The sequence below is a fragment of the Narcine bancroftii genome, chromosome 1 (genome assembly GCF_036971445.1).
Source record: "Narcine bancroftii isolate sNarBan1 chromosome 1, sNarBan1.hap1, whole genome shotgun sequence".
Classification (NCBI taxonomy): Eukaryota; Metazoa; Chordata; class Chondrichthyes; order Torpediniformes; family Narcinidae; genus Narcine; species Narcine bancroftii.
This window is the reverse complement of record NC_091469.1, coordinates 193,309,181-193,333,084: the sequence shown is the minus strand read 5'-3', so window position 1 is coordinate 193,333,084 and position 23,904 is coordinate 193,309,181. Positions and strand designations below refer to the sequence as shown.

The window sequence follows — 23,904 nt, the reverse complement described above, 5'->3', positions numbered from 1 at the left end:
CACCTCCCTTATCTGCACCACCCCTTTTTCTTTTGTGCCTACCTTGGAAAAATCTGAATTGTTTTTCCTATGTATTAGCGTTTCTGGGCATCATAAAGAATATCATATGCTTGAATTCCTCTAACCACCTTGCCACTTTCTTTCATCTTTGTATAAGCATGTGTGAAGAGTAATAAATTTCTTTGACATTAGGCCTTACTTATTCTTCCACAAGCTTACAAGGTCATATTATAATTTCCCAATTGCCCTCTTTTGAACATGTATCCAGTTTATCTTTCCTCAACTCTCTCTGCACTCATTGACATGGCCTTATTCTCATTTAACTACTGACCAGCTAATTTCCATTACTGCACCCTCTCCACCATGCTGATATAGTTAATGGTCCTCCATCTTCTAATACTGTCTCCAACTTTTTAAAATTTATTATCACATTCTCTTAAAAAAAAATTCCATGACTCCTCAGCCCTTTCAAACAACCATCCCACCTCCTTCCCTTACATTTTCAAACTCCGTGCATATGATATACCTTCCCAAATTTGTTCCATTATAACACATGTGTAAATCCCCATGATCAAGCTCATGCTCCAAAGACAAATGCAGCTCTTATCAAAGCATCCAAGGCAATTCCTACCCACTGGTGTCATCCATGTATGCAGATTCAGCTTTTGCTTGCAGCTTGATGATACCCACCAACACCAATCTCCAAACTGTCAAATCACTTGTCCGACAATTCTGTGCAGAGTTCTTCAAACATTGGAGGGATAATTGACACTTTCCTCATTTCCTCTTATAAAATCTATTCCATAGTCACCAAATCTTTTTCTTTCGTTGGCAACCAGGAATGATTGCTACCCAATTGTCATACCTTATGCCCTAAGACAACCAAGTGAAGACTATGATTATCTAGTTTAATCTCTTCAACATCCCATTTCTGCTCCTGCCTCAACTCCTCTTCAGCTGAAAACTTTGTTTTGTTCAACCAAGGTGTCCACAGAATTCTGTGTTTTACCTTTGTTCAGGCCTTCATCATCTCAGTTAACTATTCTATTGGACTGCTGGCCAACCTTGCTCACAATAGCTATTTTAATGGTCTTTTGACCAAACTTCCTTACTTTCTTTCTGCCTATAAATGTAAACATCCAAAATCATGCCTTAATTTGAACAAAGTTTTTTCATTCACCATCTGATGTTTTTCTCTTGGTTAACAAGTATTGATTTTAAAATCTTAATCAATTTTAAATTCCTCCATTTTCACATCCTTCCCTAACTCTGCAATGTCAAGCCCCTCAAAATATTGTTCCTCCAACTTTATCATCCCCAAATGCAATTGCTCCATGAGGATTGACTGTGCTTTCAGACATTAAAAACCCAAACATTGAATTTGTTTCTGAAACCTTCCAACTTTCTTTCCCCCTTTCTCCTCAAATCTTCTCTTCGATTGGTTTTTGATTATTTCCTAATATGACATGGAGCCATATTTTGCTTGAATATAGCCTTGTGCAGTGCCCTGAAACATTTCAGTTCGTAAAATTTCTGGATAAATGTAAATCCCTAATGATTTAAAGCAGATTCAGCTTTTTTGTTACTTTATGCCGTGCAGCAAGCCAGTTACATATTTGTTACTTATACATTTTAATTAATCCACATAATGTGCCAAAAATATACTTGTGCCATTCCTGCTTTCAGCTGGAGAAACAGACTAATTACATTTTTGGACATAATACTAAACAGATTTTGAAGAAATTTAATTCAAAATGAACTGCAGACCCTTGATTGAGGAAATATATTTTTTATCTTGTTAGATTCTGAAGACATTACAAATTTTTGAAATGCTCCAATAAAAATATTCATGATTATCAATGAAATTCCATTAATAAATTCAATGCCAGAATGTGTAAAATTAAAGAATGTGAAACAAAAATAAGTTTTTTGCCATACACATATCAATACTGACTTCCATAGATACATAAAGAATTACATTTGACATGAGTATTATAAAGGTAGCTTAGGACACTACCCTGTACTTTTAATTTTTAAATGAATGGTTGATTAATTGATAATTTATAGAAAATAGTTGAAATTTCCAAAAATCCATCTCCCTTTTAATCTTAATTCATCATCAGTGAAGTCATGTTCAATTTTATATAATTGCTCAAAAAATAAAGGAATTTGTAGCAACTGTATTTGTAAATATACTGTTATCATTAAATTAGTCAAGTGAGATATGCAGGGAATTTTATTACTTATTTTAATTGAAATTTTTTTGTCCTAAACTTCCTTTGCAAAATTACGAAATGCAACCTAAGTTTTCAATACACCATTCTCTTTAATCTTTCCTTCTAAAAAATCCATTTTAACCCTTCTGCTGGAAGATGTCTTTCAAATTTATGCATCTGGCAGGACACACAGAAATGAATACATAGTTCATTGCTAAATACTAATTGTGGATAAAGTACATTTCAAGGGTGATGCAAGTAATACAAAATATTTCAACGATGATGTTTTAAAAATATATTTCATGTTACTTGTTACTGGAGGTCATCCTTTCAGAAAGGGAGAAAACAGAAATGTAGTCAGTTGGAGGGTTTTAAAATGTGGCTATAAGGGAGACAATGTGGCTATAAGGGAGACCTCACTGACAAAAGGCAAAGGAGGAAAAACCCAACACCCAACCCCAACCAACCAATTTTCCCTTGCAACCGCTGCAATCGTGTCTGCCTGTCCTGCATCGGACTTGTCAGCCACAAACGAGCCTGCAGCTGACGTGGACTTTTTACCCCCTCCATAAATCTTCGTCCGCGAAGCCAAGCCAAAGAAGAAGATAAGGGAGATGAACTTAAAGAAAGCAGAGAGGATTCAATTCTCCAACTAAAACATGAGATCTTGATGTTACAGTTATTCTCTCAGTAATTTATATCTTGGTTTTGTATTAACCCTTTTATATTCCATTTCTGGCAATTGAATTGAAGAAAATTAATTTCCTTTGGATGAAGTTATTTTATGGGGCTTTGTAAGAACTATTCAGTTTTGAAAACAGACTTTTTCCTGAATGGAGATGTAATCTGCTAGTTTGCTCAAAGTTCTCATGTTTTCTTTGAATTTAAGGTGGCAATCTTTGAGATCAAGATTAATATAGTATTCTTTATCAAATAAAGAAATATTTCAACAAAAAAATTGAAATGACATGCCAGAAGTAATCTAGTGAATTTTAATATCTAGTCCATGACAAAAAGGACAGCAAAAGAAATCCATAATTACAGGGGCAGCATGGTTGGGGTAGCAGTTAGTGGAATGCCTTTACAGGACAAGAGATTGAGACTAGGGTTCGAATCCCATGCTGTCTGTAAGAAGTTCTCTCTGTGTCTGCATGGGTTTCCTCCGGTGGCTCCAGTTTCTTCCCAACGTAATGAGGGTGTAGGTTAGTTGGGTGTAAATTGGACAGCACGGACTGTGCTGTATGCCTAAATTTAATTTTCTTTTTAATTTAAAATTTTACTTAAGTAGAAAGGAACCAATATCCTGGCAGGCAGGTTTGCTAGAGCTGTTTGGGGGTTTAAACTAGTTTGGCAAGAGCTGGGAACCAGAACCTGAGTGCAGAGAATAGGGCAGAAGGTGAAAAGAATGATGCAATGAGTTGTAAGTTGTAACATCAAGATCTCTTGTATTTGTTAGAGAACTGAATCCTCTCTGTTCTTTTGAGAAAGGGAGAAAGCATAAATGTAGTCAGTTGGAGGGTTTTAAAATGTGGTTATAAGGAAATAAGGGAGATGAACTTAGAGCATGGATCAGTATGTGGAATTATGATGTTGTGGCCATTTTAGAGACTGCCTGTGGAAGGCCAGGATTGACTGATATAGGTACTAGGGTTCAGGTGTTTTAAAATAAATTGGATAGGAGGTAAGCGAGTGGAGCAGACAAGGGGTTGGTGGGGGGAAGAGACGAGCATTGCTGGTCAGGGATAGTATCATGGCTGTAGAAAGGGAGGAAGGACCTCTAAAGGGAGTGTCTACTAAGTCAGTGTGGGTGGATGTCAGAAATAGGAAAGGAGCAATCACTTTACTGGAAGTAGACTATAGACCCCAAATAGCCCTCAGGACATCGAGGAACAGATAAGTAAGTAGATTTTGGAGTGATGCAGAAATTACAGGGTAGTTGTTATGGGAGACTTCAACTTCCCTAATATTGACAGCCATCTGCAAGATGACACAATTTGTCAGTTGTGTCCAAGAAGGATTCCTGACACAGTATATAGACCAGCTGACTATAGGAGAGGCAATACTGGATCTAGTACTGTGTAATGAACCTAGTCAGGCAGCATACCTGTCGGTGGGGAAGAATTTCGAGGATAATTACCACAACTCCCCGAGTTTTAGCATAGCTATGGACGAGGATAAAAGCAGACAAAATGATGATGGAGTGAGGCAGGAAATAGGGAGCGTAAATTGGGACAGATGTTCACAGGAGAAAGCACAGAAGTAATGTGGAGGATGATTAGGGACCACTTGCATCAGGTTCAGGATTTGTTTGTCTTACTGAGAAGGGGTAAAGATGGTAGGAAATGGGAACCGTGGAAGACAAAACAGGTGAGGCAGCTAGTTAAGAAGAAGGAAGCATACATTAGATTTAGTATGGTAGACAGGAAGAAACTTAAGAAAAGACTTAGGAGAGTTTGAAGGGGCCATAAGAATGCCATGGCAAGAAGGCTTAAGGAAAACACCAAGACATTCCATGAATACGTGAAGAACACAAGGATGACGAGAATGAAGGTGAGGCCACTAAAGGATAAAGGAGGCAACATGTGCCTGGAGGCAGAGGAGGTCGGGGAGGGCCTAAATTAATATTTTGCTTTAGTATTCACCGGAGAAAAGGACCTTGATCAGGGTGAGGTCAGAATGGGCTGTGTACTTGACGATTTTGAGATTATGGAAGAGGAACTGTTGAGAAGAGTGGGAAGAGATAGCTGTGGTGTTGGCAATGATCTGCGAGTCCTCCTTGGTCACTGGGGAAGTGCCGGAGGATTTGAGAATGGCAAATGTTGTCTCCTGATTTAAAAAAGGTAATAGGGTAAATACTGTGAATTATAGACTGGTGAGTCTTAAGTCAGTGGAATGCAAACTATTGGACAGGATTCTTAAGGATAGGATTTATGAGCACAGAGAAGTACAGTCTACTCAGGATAGTCAGCATGGCTTTGTGAAGGTTGTACCTCATGAGCCTAAATGAGTTTTTTTGAGGAGGTAACAAAAGAAATTGATCAGGGTAGGGCGGTAGCTGTGGTGTATATGGATTTTAGTAACACATATGACAAGGTCCCCCATGAGAGACTCGTACCGAAAGTCATGAGGCATGGGATTCATTGAACCTCGGCTCTGTAGATTCAGCATTGGCTTGCATGTAGAAAGCAAAGAGTAGAAGTGGACAGGAAGTTTTCTGCCTGGAGCTCAGTGAGTAGTAGAGTTCCACAGAGATCTGTTCTGGACTCTGCTCTTTCTAATTTTTATAAATGACCAAGATGAAGAAGTGGAAGGATGGGTAAGCAAGCTTGCAGATGATACCAAGGTTAGAGGAGTTATGGATAGTGCTGAAGGTTGTCGTAGGTTAGGAAAGGATAACGATAAGATAAAGAGTTGGGTGAATAAATGGCAGATGGAGTTCAATTGGATAAGTGTGACGTGATGCATTTTGGAAAGTCAAACCAGAAGGCTGAGTACAGGATTAATGGTAGGATACTTAACAGTGTGGAGAAACAGAGGGACCTGGGTTCCAAATTCATACATCTCTCAAGGTTTGATATGCAGATTGTTAGGATAATTAAGAAGGCCTATGGGATGCTTTTGATCAATTTTTTTTAATTTTACCCAATGCCATACCAATTAAATGGACAAATGTCAATGCAATTTGGCTTTTTAGTTTGGTTACTGAAATACCCATTAATTAGTCCTCGATCTTTTGTCACAATTCTAGACTTTCCTGTTCTTTAAATGATCATCAAACTCGTTTCTAAAAGTTTCCACAGATACTTCAACCAAGCTCTGAGATAGTGCCTCATTTTAGTTCATTGTAATTTGTGTAAAAATCTGCTCTCTAGTTTGTTTTAACAATAATCCTAGATCTGTGTGTTTTGGTTTGCTAAACCTTCTGCTAGTGCAAAATTGTTAGATTTATATCTAATTATAGATTTTAGAAACTTTTCCAAACTGTATTTCAAAATTTAAGTTGCATTTCTACAATGTTTAAGAAGAAAAGGCAATATGGCAATTTTGCCAGCTACAAAGTGCTCCACAATTTCGGGCAATGTCACACCAGACAATCACACAGACACACACTTTACGAGAGGGGTGCAAAGTATAACAGTGAACTATAAAAAAGATCAAAGAAAACTTACCCCCCGCTTCAAGCTCCTGAAACAGTGGATTTTAGGTTTGGAGGTCATAAATTCGTTCAGGCGGTGAGAGAGGGGCTCTTTTTGCTGCTTGGGAGACTGAGGGCCATTTGGAACAGCAGAAGGTGTGGACGAGGAAGGAGGAGGAGGAGGGGGCTGATGAGGAGATGTCAAAAGGGACATAAGCTACGAGTAAGAGATGGATGTAAAAAGGGGAAAATAAAAGGAAAAAAGCAAATAGAAATAAGGACCACAAATGCAAATGAAAAATAAAATTAAGCCATGGTATTGCAAAGAAAAACATTTATAATAAATGATAAAAATTGCTGATAAAAATACATCTAAGACAAACTATGGAAGAATTGAAACAATATGAACAGAATAATGCACATGCAAAAAACTGATTCATGCACATCTTAACAATTGAAATTTAATTCAGTAGATATGCCAGCATGTTTTTTCTCACATAAAAGATAGTTGCTCAAATGTGGATTTGAACATACAGATAGAGAACAATAAATTGATGACTTCATTGGGTATTCTAATAATTGTATTTATTCTACCATCTATTTAAAAGGTGGTAACTACCTAAAGTCAATGGATTCACATTCTTTTTGAACCTCGTTGAAATAAATGACAAAATATGAATCCAACAAAAATGCTTGAATTGGAGTTAATGCCAAAAATTTTCCTGGCTTTCTTTTAAACCTCTTGTACAATACAGGTGCCTAACCTTTTATCAGACACCTGCCATTGTTCAAAATCTTCCAGATTTCAGAATCATTTTGAATTTGGTCCCTTTAAGCTCACACTGCCATCTCTTCTGCACCCCCCCTGCCCGGCTGAGTTGCACTGCCGTCTCTCCCCATCTCATCCACCCAAGTTGCGCTGCCGTCTCTCCCCCTCACCCACCTAAGTTGTGCTGCTGTCTCTCTCCCTCTCCCCGAGTCGCACTGCTATCTACCCCCCTCACCAACCCGAGTCAAGCTGCCATTTCTTTCTTCCCCACCCTTCACTGCTGTACCAATGCTAGGGGAATGGCCTCCTTCTCGGTTCCCCTGCGCTGGTGCTGATACAGTGGTTCAGTTGCGTGGGGGATTATGGGTAGCAATGATGGCCATTGAGCCACCAGGCTGACTGAAAGCGGGCTGACGCTGGACGGATGCCAGTATACAGCGATCCGGAGGCACTTACAAAATAGCGGAAAGATATGGGATATTCCAACGTGAGTTAAGCCAGGGCCGTGCTCGACGGGTAGGGTACTTATAAAGTAATGATACCACTAAGTAGTAATGTGGAATGCGACTGGATACATGGGAGTTGAATGAAGGATGTGGTCGGTCGTGTTTGGTGCCAAACTCCATCCTTGATGAGCAGATGTCATCTACCGGAAAAAAGTGCTGGTTTTTGGAAATTTCTGGATTTTGGAATCCCAGATAAATGGTTAGGCACCTGTATAATTTGGGATGATTAATAAATACTTTGATTTTCAATAAACTAAATGGCAACAGTTTGAGGATCTTGAGGGAAGAAAGAAAGAAAGCTGCATACCTGAACTTAATTCAGAGGGAAATTAATCCTCTGACTAAAGAGAATGTTTTTCCAAGGACTATAATATAGAATATGTAAAGTCAATCATCACTGGCTTAATGTTACAAGATACAAAACTAAAATATTTATTTCATTGCTGGTTTCATGAGATCTCATCAATGTGATCAACTTTGAAAATGAACACTTTATGTGGCAATTAATTGTCTTCATTTATCAGTTACTGACATTCTATAGACCTCAATTACATCTCTTCAAAAATAATTTAAAGTGACTTTGGTGTTTTATACATATTGGTTACAAATTAGTAACTGATTTAGAGCCTAATTTCTGTCTTTCTCACTTTCAAATCCTCTTTAATGTTGATACGAAGAATTGTGGAAATGTAGGAGTTGAATAGGGTTCAGGAATATGAATAATTGTAAATCAGATCAATGAAGTAATTAATTTCCTGAAGGATGGAAACGAAAAGTAAAGATGTGTTGAACCTAAAAGAGTAGATAGCATTTGGAATACACTGCAGAGAAACTGTCTCCATTGAAAATGGATGTATTTGGAGAAGGTGGATATTTACAAATGATACCACATCTGAGAAGGCATTTCTTGAAAGGCTGAACATTTACTGAAGAAGCTGATCTAATTGTGGTAATTTAAAATTGTGATTTGAAACAAAAAACAAGAAGCCACAGATACATTGCAAGATATTGTTCAATAAATCCAACAATGAATTCAGAAGAAATATCTTTACATGGAATATACCACTATATGTAGCTGGGCAAATTACATCTGTTTATTTACAGAGACATGAGGGAAATTAAGGATTAATAATGAAGTTCAATGAGGGGATGTGAGAACATTCCAGTGGAATTTAAGCTCTAGCACAGATGTGTTGGGCTGAATGGTCAGTTTCTGTGTTGCATATACTTTATAGAATCAAGTAATTGATATTTAAGGAAAACCAGTCAGAAGGTTACATCTAAATTAGAGCTAAAATGTGGTTAAGGGGAGAAGCGCTTGTTATATTTCTTTTGTGTGTGCCATTTGATGAAATAGGTTGATGAGTTGTACACAGTTCAAACGATTAAAAGAGATCATAGATCACTCAGTATATGTTTCCATGATTCAACTGAAGGACACTACTTATTATTGATTACTGGTTTGAGGATTTACATTGCATTGCCTAATTCTTAAAGTCCAAGGGCTAACTAACTTCAGAGAGCATTGAAAAGCCCCGATTGAATTTTTTTTTTAACAATAAAAATTAGAGTGTCCCTGGATTACACAGGAATTGGATTCCTTGAGAAGTGTTCATCAACCAATTTTTCCATGCTAAAAACAAGCAATTTTGATGAGGATTGATAAACATATATTGGCACAGAATTAGAATGCCCTACATCTAATGGCTTGCTTCAATCGCTTTAAGTATTAATGAATATGAAGAAGTATTTTACAAATGTCAATAGAAGAGTTTGGCTTGTCAATCTCCAAAGGAAATCTTTTAAGTGACCAATTACTGTCAACTGACAACCTGCATTCTGAAGGAGGATGGTGTCTGTTTGATTACTGTGTGTAGGTTACATGTAAACAGCTTTGTTGAAGACTCGTTGCATTTTGAATAAACAAGCTGCCATCCCATTCTATAAATTCTGAGGATGTTTGATTTTCTGTCACTAACTTCCTGTCTTGAAGAATTCTTTAAAAACTAATTTACTTAAAGATGGATTTCCACAAGTCAGGTCTACTGTAACTCAGAGCATCCCTGTGAATCTTTATGAGGATTATGCCAAATGTTTATCATTTACCATATAGAGACTATGCATCATCCCACAGAAATTCTTGCGTTGTTTGTTTTTTTTTAAAAGATGGAAAATTAATCTAAAGGGTATTTTTGCCCAATTAAAGGTTTCAAGACCAAAAACATTATACTGGTTTATTTCATGCTTGAACATTTCAAAATCCTATTTGTTCATAAAATTGATTTACAGATTGACTTCCTTTGCTGCCAGAGAAGAATTTGTTTTCTTCGGATGAGTTCAATCCACAAATGATATTTTTATTCACAGTTGTATTCTAATCATGAATTAGTACTGGTATATAACATAAAGTAAAGGTCTTTATAATTTTAAGCTGGCATAGCTACTATGAAATCAAATGAGAAAATAAATCACAAAATTATAAAATAGATCAATGTTTAAAATGGGTGCTTAGAGTAATACATCATGTTGCTGCATACGATGTCGAAAAATATGGTTAGTTTGTTAGACCAAGAGCGTGGAAAGCAAACACATGCCCTTTTTAACAAAAATTAAGAATAATAAACCAGAGCAAACACAAATAAAAAGAACCACATTTTAAACTGAAGTAAAATCAAAGGCCATTCTTCAAAGTAAAGCCACCAAACCCATTACAAGAGTCATAGAATATTACATTAATTACTCAAAATAATGATAGACATTAAATGAGTGATGTTAATTGTAAGATTTTAATACGTAGACACTGAATGCTTTTACCTTATTTTTCTTGATGAAAGGCCAAAGTTTGCCCTTAGATTTGCCACTTTTGGAATCTTGTTTGCCATCAGACCTGCTATTGGAGAGACTACTTTCTGAAACTGTTCTTTTCATCACCTGGCTGTAATCCTCAAATTCAACATCTCCAGGTTGTTCAAATCCGGATTTGAATGCCTCGATCACTAACTGAGTATCCTAAAATTAGGAAATATTCAGTATTTTTAGCAGTTCTCCAAATGCATTGAATTTCACAGAAAAAGCAAAATATTTAACAACTTTCCACGGAAACTTCACAATCACATGGAATGTATAAATTTACATTGGAAAAAGGTGTAAGCTTGAAATTTAATTTCATTTAAACTGCACAACCACACAATACCAAAGCAATATGTGCTGCAACTAAACATACAATTTTATCAGAAATATACAAGCAATGGTTAATCAAAAAAAACAAAATGGCAAGCTCATTCAGATATTCAAGAGTTGTACTAGTTTGTTTTACGTTCAATCTACACTATTTCAGATTCCAGTGACAAGTGGAATACAGAGGTTTCGGATGTGCAAAATGTTATCAGTCACTTTGCTAGAATAATTGAATAAGTAAAATCCCCAGATCTGCTACAACAGGGATCATGGATGTGAATTTTCCGGTTACTGAGACGCACTCTAAGAATGTTTACTAATACACCTGCATTAAGAATACACAGTTGAAAAGACAAAAGACAGTGCAAATTGTAAAATAATTTGGAAAAGATCAGCATTGTAGTCTTTAATTATGTAAAGTTCACTTTAATCAGGTAATTCCCATAACTTACAAAATGTAAGTTTAAATTTGAACCCCTGTTGAATTTAAGGGCAGGTAAAGGCATGGCAGTGCCCGGTGGGGGTGAGTCCCTTTCTATTTTAATGCAGGATCAATGGCTGTCTTCATTATCTATGCTCCCCCACCCAGCTGGAACCATATTGCATTTCTCAGGGCAGTTCCAGCTGGGTGGGGGAGTATGGGTAACGAAGACAGCCATTGCTTGTTGAGCCGCATTCAAAGCAGTGTTGTTCCATAGAAAGGGCTTATGTTTTGCAAGAATCTGTACCGCCGCCATTTTAATTCCATAATCCGGAATAATCTGAATACTGAGAAGTGTCCTGTCCTGTAGACTCATGACTGCATAGCCAAGTTTGGCTCCAACTGGATCGACAAATTCACAGACAACATCACCAACAGCTGAATAGCTGGAAATGATGAGTCAGAATACATGATGAAGATCAAGAATCTGGTTAGGTGATCCCAGAACAACAATCTTGCTCTCATCATCAACAGAACCCATGATCTTATTGTGGATTTTATGAAGGGGAGTCCGAGAACCATGCACATTGTCCGCATTGATGGGATGGAGGTGGAGAGAGTTAATATCTTCAAGTTCCTATGAGTTGACATGTTGGAGGACCTTCTTTGAAGCCAGCAGAGACAATTGAAAAAGGCAGATCACTGCCTTTACTTTCTAAGACATCAAGGAGATTTGGCATGTCCTAAAATGCTCAATCAAACTTCAACAGGTATGTTGTGGAAAGTATCTGACTGGTTGTATCACAGCCTGGTTTGGTAACATGAGAGCCCAGGAAAGCAGAAGGCTGCATAAAGTGGCAAACCTAGTCAAGTCCATCTTGAGACCAACTTCCCTACTGCTTCTTCAGGAAGTAGCCACAGAGAGGTCATGGCCATGCGAAGAATTTAGACTTGTTTTGATCGTGAAGAGTATCAAAAAGACAGTTAAAACTTTAAAATTAAGAATCATTCACTAAAAAATAGACAAAACAACTACTAAGAAACCAAGGAAGCTGAGAACAAAAAGTGAAGAATTTCCTACTCAGCCAGGAACAGCAAGCGAAAGCCCGAAAGGGGGTGGTACAAGAGTGGCCTCAGGACCGGCGGAGTTGGGACTAGAACTAAATATTATCCTGGAGAAAATAGAAAACTTGAACAAACTAATTTGTTGGTCACGAAAGCGTAATGAGAGACACAATTGAAAGGATGACTGATATTAAAGAAATTGTTGAAGACTTAATGGAAAGAATGACTCAAGCAGAAGCAGATTTGGTAAAAGCACAAAAGCTTTGGAGAAATATGTGAAGCAATGGGAGTCAGACAGACATGGTCTGCTGGACAAGATTGACCATATGGAGAGTTTCAGCAGATAAAATAATGTCCAAATTATTGAACTGAAAGAAAATTGTCCCTTCAGGGTTCTCCAGATGATAACCTCTTTCTTTCAGGTCATCACAGAGTTCCCTTTTGCTTCTCTTATTTCAAGTGAAACATTAGACAACCAGTCCTCTCCTATGCATGATCCAGGCTGAAATAAGCACTCACAACCTGTCTTCCAAATGGGGTTTTCTACAAGCTTGCCAGCTTGTTCTGTTCCAGTCCCAGCTGCTGGTACTGACTGTAAGACTGAATTCCCCCCTCTCTCTCTCTCTCTCTCTGAGAGAAAACCTGTTTTACTCTCCCTGCTTGCAAAACCACAAGACCTTCTTAGAACAGCAAGTTCCACTCCAGACAGTCTGCGGCTCCGACAAGTTCTTTCACCTGTTGCCTTTTTGTAAACAACAATCCACTAGTGAAGTCTCTTGGGCACTCTCCAAAGCTTTTGCAAGGGCTTACGTATCTAGCATGAGCAGAGCTCCAGCATTTTAAATAAGATCTGTTTTAAAGTGTTTGTATGTGGCCGACACTAAAAAATCCTGCCCCAATTTATCTCCCAAAAAAATATCTATATACAGTACAAACACAACATAATCTGTCTCACAGTGTGTGGATTTATTTTGTGAAAGGGGAGGGGCTTTGTTTGTTTTTGTAAAGAAAAAGTTTTTTTATATATATATTTAATATTGGAGAGTTTTTCTATGCATATTTATGGAAAAAATATTTAAAAATGGAAGTAGCCACAGAAGCATGAAATCATTTTGCTGCTACATTCAAGAAGTACAGAAGTTTAAAAACAGCTCCTGCCCACCCACCCCCCCTCCACCTCCCCAATGGCTATCAATGCCCTCCCCTGACAAGCCTAATCACAAATTTCTGTGGCACCATTAAAACATCTATCTGCCACATTTTTTCTTGCACTAATGATAACTGTGAATATTTATTATCTCTTTCTATAATGGGGTCATTCAATGTATGCCATGGGAGTTTTTTTCTTTCTGAAGTTCCTGCTTGCCTACAGCAAGAATATGTACATTATACTTATAAGCAAGACCATTAACCCATGATCACATCATCATTATCGTCATTTGGTTTCACAATTGTCAATAGAGGAAAAGCAGATCCTGGTGATCCTCTCCGTCATTTTGATGATACTCTCAATTGACTTCTGGTGTGATGCTTTGCAGCAACCATTCCACACAATGATGAAGCCTCACAGGACACCTCACAATTTTTAAACAGGGTGGAAAAGTTGGTAGTGCTATAGCGCTAATTTATATAGTGTTGGAAAGTTTGTAGCACTATCATGCACAATTTATAAATACTGTGGGAAAAAGCGATGGCAGACCTGCCCTCCCAGAATTCCATGAGGCAGAAAAAGGGCTGTATGCAGGGAGCATTCATGGAGGGTTTCTCTGCTGCACCACATTCTGGGAAGTCAGGTCCACCATTGCTTTTTCCCATGGTCTTTATAAATTGTGCGCTATAGCGGTACCAATTTTAAAAATTGTCTGCTATTGCTATTTATTTCCTCTTTCTCACTCCTGCTGCAACTTTCCCATGGCAAAGTTTATACCTTTATTTTAATCTTTTCTTCCTTCAAGTTCCTGCACTCACTCAAAAAATTGGGTAATTTCAATCCCACAATGTAATTACCCGTTTCACACTTCTCTTATTGCAATGCCAGCATCTGCAGATGGCGGGGATTGTACTTGGGGTCAAGGCTGTCAATCCCTAGCATGAGAAGACATCATCTGATGCCGATGTTGAGCTGATTTTGCTTTCACACTAGACACTTTAAAGGCCGATTGGCGGTTAATTCCTGGGAATACTTCCAAGTGCGAAAGGGGTTACATGGAGATTAAGGAGTAGGTGATTGCTGACTTACAGCGAATAAAGGTAGTTAAATCCCCTGGGCTGGATAGGATATGCCCTTGGACTTTGAGGGAAGCAAGTGTTGAAATTGCAGGCAGATACATTCAAAATGTCCTTGGCCATGGAGAGATGCCAGAGGATTGGAGAGTAGCTCATGTTGTCCTGCTGTTTAAGAAAGGTTCCAAAGGTAAATCAGGTAACAATAAGCCAGTGAGCCTGACATCAGTAGTAGGTAAATTATTGGAAGGAGTTCTGAGAGATAGGATATATAGGTATTTAGACAGCCATGGACTGATTAAGGACAGTCAGCATGGCTTTGTGCATGGTAAGTCATGTTTAACAAATCTTGTAGAGTTTTTCGAGGAAGTTACCAAGAAAGTAGATGAAGGAAAGACTGTGAATGTTGTCTACATGGATATCAGTAAGGACTTCGACAAGGACCTACATGGGAGGTTAGTTCAGAAGGTTAAGGGGTATACATAGAGGGGTTGTAAATTGGATTCGAAATTGGCTGTGTGAGAGAAAACGGAGAATGGAAGTTGCTTCTCAGACTGGAGGCCTGGGACGAGTGGTGTGCCTCAAGGATCTGTGTTGGGACCATTGTTGTTTGTTGTCTATATCAATGATCTGAAAGATAAAGTGGTAAATTGGATCAGCAAGTTTGCCAAAGACACAAAGATAGGAGGCATAGTGGATGGTGAGGAAGATTTTCAAAGCTTGCTGAGGGATCTGGACCAACTGGGAGAATGGACCAGTAAGTGGATGATGGAGTTTAATGCAGACAAGTGTGAGGTTTTGCATTTTGGAAGAGCAAATCAAGGAAGGACGTACACTGTAAATGGAAGGGCACTCAGGAGTGTGGAGGAGCACAGAGACCTGAGGATACAGGTACATTGTTCCATGAAGGTGACGTCGCAGGTGGACAGGGTTGTAAAGAAAGCTTTTAACATCTCCCCTTTATAAATCAAAATATTGAGTATAGGAGTTGAGATATTATCTTGAAGTTATATAAGACATTGGTGAGGCCAAATTTGGAATATTGTGCGCAGTTTTGGTCACCTAGCCACAGGAAGGATATCAATAAGATTGAAAGAGTGCAGAGAAGATTTACTAGGATATTGCTGCATCTTCAGGAGTTGAGTTACAGGGAAAGATTAAACAAGTTAGAACTTTATTCCTTGGAATGAAAAAGAATAAGGGGAGATTTGATTGAGGGTTACAAAATTATAAGGGCTGTAGATAGAGTAAACACAAGTAGACTCTTTCCACTGAGATTAGGAGAGAAAAATATGAGAGGACATAGTTTTAGGGTGAAACGAAAAAGGTTAGGGGAACATTGGAGGGAACTTCTTCACTCAGAGAGTGGTGGGATTGTGGAATTAGCTGCCATCTGATGTGGTGGGTGGAGACTGGAGGGTTTTGGAATGGGAGCAGGTTATTGAGACTAGCTGAACAGTGGTCAGTGCAGACTGGAGGGGCTGAGTGGTCTGTTTTTTCTGTGCTGCAGCATTTTAAATGTTTTGAGAGGCTCTTCATGGAGCACAACAAGCTCCTGCTGCCCTGTCACTGGACATCCTGCAGTTCGCATATAGATCCAACCACTCTATGGATGATGCCATCGCCACCGCTCTCCATCTAGCCCTCACCCACCTGGAAAATAAGGACTCATATGTTTGAATGCTGTTTATTGACCAGTTCAGCATTCAATACTATCATACCTCTGTACCTGATAAGGAAGTTGAGCCTGCTGGGTTTCAGCACCTCCCTCTGCAAATGGATTCTCAACTTCCTGTCAGGGGGACCTCAAGCAGACCGTATTAGTAACTTCCAAAGCCATCACATTGAACACAGTGCCCCCCCCCCAACCCAGAGCTGAGTGCTTCGCCCAATACTGTTCACTCTGCTGACCCACGACTGCGTGGGTAAACGCAGCTCAAACCACATTGCTGATGGCACAACCGTGGTGGGCCTTAATAATAAGAATGAGGAGTCAGCAAATAGAGATGAAGTGCAGTCACTAATGGACAGGTGCAGAGCCAACAACCTGTAATATGAACGTTAATAAAACAAAAGCAATTGTTGTCAACTTGGGGGGGTGGGTGGAAAACAATATTCCTCTGACCATAGATGGCTCAACCGTTGTGGTCGCCAATCTTATCAATTTCCTTGGAGTGCATGTGATGGAGAATCTCATCTGGTCCCTCAACACCAATTCCATAGCCAAGAAAGCCAAGCAGCACCTCTACTTCCTGCAAAGGCTGAGGAAAGTTCATCTACCACCCTTCATCCTCACTACACTCTACAGAGGAAGCATTGAGAGTATCCTGTGAAACTACATCACCACCTGGTTTGGAACCTGCACCTCTTTGGACTGCAAGACCCTGCAGAGAATAGTGAAGTCAGCAGAAATGATCATTGGGGGCTCTCTTCCTACCATGAAGGATATCTAACACACTCGATGCAGGCGAAAGGCCATAAATATTGTTCATAAACTCCTCATGTAAATTGTTCACCCTTCTGCCATCTGGTAAGTGGTACCGTAACACTCAGCCCTAACATCCAGATTGGTCAACAGTATTTTCCCCCAAGCCATCAGGCTCCTGAATTCCCAGAACGTATGTGGATAGCGTACAGTGGACATTTATTGTATATGTCTTAATATTTTAATTTTTTTATTGTGTTTAACTTATTTTCTAACTTCTATTCTTATATTTATGTAAATATGCTCGTGGTGCTGGAAAAACACCATCTCATCTTTACCATGCGAACACATGGTAGGAACGATAAATAAAGGTGACTTGAACTTCCTCAGGAAATGTAGACATTGCTGAATTAATGAGGAGGTGTTGTGGATCCAGGACAGGTCGTCCTTTATATGCACACTAAAGAATGTTATGCTCTCTACTTTCTCCATAATGGAATCATTGATGTGCAGTGGAGCATGGTCAACCTTTGTCCTCCTGAAGATCACAATGATCTCCTTTGTCCTATCCATATTGAGACTCAGGAGTTTCTCGTACTAGGTTACGATCTTCCTAACTTCCTCCCTGTAAGCCATCTTTATTGCTGATGAAGCCAACTACTATTATATCATTTGCAAACTTAATGATTTTGTTAGAACTAAATCTGGCAACGCAGTTGTGAGTCTCAGCAGCATAAACGGTAGAAGACAGAGCACACAGCCCTGAGGTGCACCAGTGCACAATGTGATGTGACTTGAGGTTTTGCTACTAATCTGGACTGACTGTGGTCTTTCGAACAAGAAGTTCAGAATCCAGTAGCAGAGAGTGATAATGAGTCTCAGTGAGGACAGTTAATCCACCTGACTCTGCGGTATGATTGTGTTGAACACCGAGGTGAAGTCAATAAACAATAGCCTGGCGAATGAGACGTCATTCTCAAGGTGGGACAGGACGGAGTGTAGAGTCAAGATGATTGCATCATCTGTGGAACAGTTTGGGTGGTAGACAAACTGGACAGGGCCAAATTTTCTTCCAAAGCACATCATGAATGTGCCATTGGGCAGTAGTCATTTAGTGCAGTTATAGTTGCTCTCTTGGGCACTGTGTTGATGGTGGCTGCCTTGAACCCTGCAGGGATAGTGGACTGCTGCAATGTTGAAGATGCCCATTGGGGGCGTGGCCATGCTAATGAGCTGAGCAGAAGTGTTTGGAAAGTACTCTCCACAAAAAATATTAAAAAGACGGTTTAAAAGCTCAAAAAGCAGAATTTAATCATTAAAAATGGATAAAGCAAGTACTAAACCACCGAGGCAATCAAGAACAAAAACTGAAGAAGTGACAGCTCAGCCAGGAACATCAAGATGAAGCCTGATGAGGAGTGACTCAGCAGAGGCCTTGGGACCGACTGAAGCCAGCAGAGCTGGGGAGTCGGTCCAAGATATAGCCACCATTCTGAAAATTATAGAAATTTTATGCAATCATTTTATGAATGTGGAGTCAGCAATGAGAGATGTATCAGAGAAGGTAATGGAAATTAAAGAAATTGTGGAAGAATTAAGTGAACAAATTACTCATTTAGAGGCTGAGCTGGACAAAACAAAAGACAGGCTGAAGGCACTGGAAGAAAAAGCAAAAATATGGGACACAGAAAAGATTGATGGACAAGATTGACCATATGGAAAATTTCACCAGACATAACAATGTAAGAATTATTGGACTGAGAGAAGGAATAGAGGGAATAGACACGGTGAGTTTCTTTGAAACATGGATCCCACAAATGCTGGGACAAAATAAGTTAAATGCAAAGCTGCAAATTGAAAGGGGTTACTGGATCCAGAAGAACCGGGGAACAGCGACCACGACTAGTCTTGGTGAGACTTTTAAGTTACCAGGAGAGAAATGCTATCTTGGGAGCAGCATATGAATATTCAAAAAATAATGATGGCCCATTAATTGTGGACAATGCAAAAGTAATGTTTTTTCCAGCCTTGGCCAAACAAAGGAATTTGATGAGGTAAAGAGACAATTGCAATCTAAAAAATTTAAATATTCAATGATTTATCAAGTAATGTTGAAGGTGGATGTCTCAGAAGGTAATCAATGAATTTTCAAGAATAAAGAAGTGAAAGAATTTTTAAGAAAGTAATGAAAAGATGAAAGTCACCAGCTGAAAGGGCTGAAAAGACCATTTCAAAATGGGACTAAGTGAAAGACATTTTTTATTTATTAATAGTACTGAGCTGTCTTGTTTTCACTGTTAAAACAAAAAAAAACCATTGGTTTATGTGGAGAGCTCTGAAAAGAGAGAAAGGGGGTAAGGAAAGTAGCAAGGTGGAAACTCCGGCTTGGTGTGTGTGGGGGAGGAGGGGGGGGGAAGGGAAAATGGCGCCGGGAGAGAAGGAATTTTAAAAGATGTTGCCAAAGGGAAGGTTTTTTCTTCTGCTTCTTTGGAGGAATCTACGGGATTTTCTCATGGGCTTCCGGTATTATTGTCAACGTCACCATCAGAGCTAGGGATGTGTATATGCTTCTTAAAGGGAAAATGTATGCACTGGAAATATATTTTACTAGGGAAATGTTATGACAGTATTTCGAAAATTGGGAAGATATTATTGTTATTGTGAAAAATGGTATGGATAATGGATAAAACACTAAAGTTTATTAGTCTTAATATTAACGGGATAAACTGGGAGGTGAAGAGGAAGCGGGTCTTGGCATACTTAAAGAAATTAAAAATGGATATAATCTTTTTGCAGGAAACACATCTTACCAAATTGGAACATGATAAATTAAAGGGAGGATGGGTAGGACAAATAATATCATCTTCCTTAGGTTTAAAGGCAAGAGGTGTGGCTATTCTAATGAACAAAAATACACCAGTGTTAATTGAAGATACCTTGATTGATCAAACTGGAAGGTATGTAATGGTACACTGTAAAATTTATTGAGAAGCATGGACATTTATGAATAGTTATGCCCCAAATTATGAAGATAAAGCCTTTATGAAGGACATCTTCTTAAAAACAACAGAGGGAAGATAAAATATATTAGTTGGAGGAGACTTTAATTTTTGCTTGAACCCAACATGAGATAAATTGACAAGAACAATAACAAAGGCGAAAGCAGCAAAAACCACAATTTCATATATGAATGATCTAAATCTTATCAATGTATGGTGGCAATTAAATCCCACAGAGACTACTCTTTTTACTCAAGGGTGCACGATTCACATACAAGGATTGACTTATTTTTAATGTCTGCCCAGTAAAAAAGTAGAGTGATGAAAACAGAACCTCAAGAGAGACTTCTATCAGACCATTCTCCATTAATATTAATGATAGCAACAATGAAAAAACAAGAGAATGTATGTACAGATGGCATCTCAATACTGCATTGCTTAAAAGAACAGACCTGCCAAATCATAAGAGACAGATAGAAATATTTTTCAAACAAATCTGCCATCTACTAATAATAGTTTTCTGATATGGGACATGCTTAAAGTTTATTTAAGGGGACAAATGATATGCTATACGAGGAATCTTAAGAGGGAACATATGGCAGAAGTAAACAGTTTGGAGAAGGACATTAAAGAATTAGAAAAGAGAAATCAAAGAACAGGACTAAAAGAAGAATATAGATTACCAAAGAATAAAAAGCTAAGATATAATACAAAACAAACACATAAGACAGAAAAAGCTATATTATAAACAAAACAACAATACTGTGAATTGGGTGAACAGGCGCACAAAGTTTTAGCTTGGTAGATTAAAACAGAGAAACCAGCAATAATGATAAATGCTGTAAATACAGAAATAGACACCCCAATACATAAGCAAAAATAATTTAATAACACTTTTAGACAATATTACACAAAACTATACAAATCACAATTACTAGGAGATGAGAATGAAATGGAAGAATTTTTGCTAAATGTCAAACTTCCAAGGCTGGAAGAGAGAGAAAGGATAGAATTAGATGCTTCCTTCACGAGGGAAGAAATCGAAAAGGTTCTGAGCACCCTACAGGCTAATAAATTAGCAGAAGATGATGGATTTCCACCTGATTTTTATAGACAATTCAAAGAATTATTAATGGATGTCCTGGACCAAGCATTGAAAACACAGACCCTCCCAGAGTCATTCTCAACTGTGATTATTACAGAGTTACCAAATAAGAATACGAACGCACAAAAAACTTTGTCATATAGACCAATATCCCTGTTAAAAACTGATTATAAGATACTAGCGAAAGCTTTGGCTAATAGGTTAAGAGAATACTTGCCAAAACCGATACATAGAGACTAAGCAGGATTTCTTAAAGGAAGGCATACCTCAAGTAGCCTAGAAAATTTATTTAATATAATACACATGGCTAAATCTGAACAAAATCCAAGTACTATAGTCTCTCTTGATGCAGAAACAGCATTTTACTGTTTGGTATTCCCTTTTATCTAAAACACTGGAATATCTGGTATAGGCAGAACATTTATAAATTGGTTAAAAACTTTATATGATAAACCACGGCTAAAATAATAACAAATAATCAGATGTCAGCGGTGTTCTGCTGGGTCGATCAAGAAGACAGGGATGTCCCCTGTCCCCACCGCTTTTAATTTTAGCCATTGAACTGCTGGCGGAGATAATAAGAAGGGATCTGGATATAAAGGGCTTCAAAGTTGAGCAAGAACACAAAATCAGTCTATTCGTTGATGTTGTGCTATTGTACCTATCAGAACCAGCTAAATCTTTGGAAAAATTACAAGGGATACGAGAAAAATATAGCTAAAAAATAAATATGGACACAAGTGAGATAATGCTATTAACAAATTTTGAATAGGAAAGATACCAAAAAGGAAGTAAATTTAAATGGAAGATAGATGGAATAAAAAATCTTGGAATAGCAACTGATAATAATTTGCAAAATCTATACAAACTAAATTATGTTCTTCTTCTTGGGAAGATAGAAAGAGACCTATAGAAATGGAAAGATTTACCAATTACTTTCATGGGAAGGGTTAACTGTATCAAAATGAAAGTAATGCCAAGACTGCAATACCTTTTTCAATCGCTGCCTATTCCATTACCTAAAAACTTTTTTTAAGCCATATTAGACAGTTAATAAGGAATAATAAGGTACCAAGAATTGCATTGGAAAAACTGACATGGGACTACGGGCTGGGAGGACTTAGACTTCTCGATTTCAAAAAATATTACCTAGCTGCTCAGGCTAGATCTCTCGCTGCCTTCTTCACTGAAGACAATTCCCCATTTTCGGTTCAAATGGGAATCTGCTCAATGCTGGAGGGGGAAACAAAGGACTTTTATCTACAAATGGAGTTTTAAAACACTAAAGAAAAATATAGATAATCCCCATTCAAATACATATGATTAGAATGTGGTAACAAATTAATGAATGTATAGGAAAAAAAGTAGGGATATTAATAAAAGCACCATTGTTTAAAAATGTGTTATTGTCTATGAACAAAGGTATAAGATATAGTAAGGTCTGTTACACAGAAGGAACTCATGTTCTTTGAACAAATAGAACACAAAATGAGAGTGGCCAATGGGACCTTCTGTTTTCTTCATCTTATACCATTCTAAAGAGAAAGATGGGGACCCTCGTTGACCCCACTTGAAATTAGTGAAACTAAACGAAGAGTTTGGATGGGGAGTACATCCAAATTTATAATAAAAATGTACTATGCTCTCCAGAGACAAAGTGCAAAACCAGGGTTGCAGAGGTCAAGGGAAAATTGGGAGTCAGACTTGCGTGTGGAGATTTCAGAAATAAGCTGGCCAGGTTGTTGTAAGGACAGCCTGACATCAATTATAAATGCAAGATTTGGACTGGCTCAGTATAACTTTTTACACAAATTATATCCTACTCCACAAAAGTTACACAGATCAAAAGCCAAAATTTTATATATGGGACTGAGACAGGAACTTTTCTACATGCCACATGATCGTGTGTGAAAGTGAGGCCATTTTGGCAAGTAATGATATATAACCAACACTTTGGTCCTGAGTTGTTCTCAGACTTTCGTGTTTCACTCCAAATGGCATGAATCATTCTGTTTAACAGAACAAAGTCATGATGCATAGCTGTAGGATGTTTAAATGAGTTAAACAAGTTTCAAAGGATTGAGGGAACAATGCTTCAGCAATTTGCAATTAACTGAACTTTGTTTGTTACACATGCTTTTTCACATTTTTTTAAAAAAGGTTTGTCATTTTAATATTCTGTGAACAGGTCTTTATCAATGATAAAACACTGTGCATTTATGACTACTTATTTCTTGATAAAATTCATTATTTTAATATTGTATCACAAAAAGGTGTGTAATAGAGCATTAAATTGCCAAGATAAAAATCAACATACTCAAAACTCAGGAAAATAAAATTAATCATATATCATGTTTAGTAAAACATTATCCCATAACTTACATGTTTTTCATCAATAGATTCAGCTGCTTTTGTGATTTCATCCAGACACTTTCCAATGATAGGAATGACCTTTCTGTCAACCTCAGAAAAAGTCTTCATTGAATCGCCAATTCTAACTATTCTTCTCTCATCCAAATCTTGAATTTTCTGAAACAATATTTATTAACATTTGGAATTAATAGATAATCTGTGATTATGCTACTGGAAATTAAAACTGTGGAGAGGCTCCAGGAAAATCATTTGTGCAAAGCCCATTTTTTAATTACCTATATTTTTTTTGATTGGCAGAGCATCCTGCGTGAGGATGAATTGGAGCTGCTAATTTGCAGTTGCCAAAGATCCCAACATATCAATAAAATACAAGCAGAAACTTGCTTGTCTTCTTTGACATTATCTCAAGAAGATACAACCTCTATCCCAGAAGAACAAAAATTCATGAATTGTACATCCTCCGAGTTCCTGTGCAAATTGCTTTAATTTC

At 37.9% G+C, this 23,904-nt stretch overlaps 1 protein-coding gene across 19 annotated transcripts in view; it reads right to left on the bottom strand.

Moving 5' to 3' along the window:
- fnbp1b (formin binding protein 1b) overlaps nucleotides 1-23,904 on the bottom strand; it is a 243,151-nt gene that overhangs the window by 66,187 nt on the left and 153,060 nt on the right. For 11 of the 19 annotated variants that reach the window (XM_069886332.1, XM_069886235.1, XM_069886272.1 and 8 more), the window contains exons 8-10: nucleotides 23,424-23,570; nucleotides 10,441-10,635; nucleotides 6,386-6,568 (exon numbers count right to left, since the gene is read on the bottom strand). In XM_069886332.1, the coding sequence (XP_069742433.1) occupies nucleotides 6,386-6,568; nucleotides 10,441-10,635; nucleotides 23,424-23,570 (525 nt within the window). The remainder of the gene's footprint in view (nucleotides 1-6,385; nucleotides 6,569-10,440; nucleotides 10,636-23,423; nucleotides 23,571-23,904) is intronic. The other 8 variants (XM_069886350.1, XM_069886358.1, XM_069886377.1 and 5 more) reach the window with 2 other exon arrangements.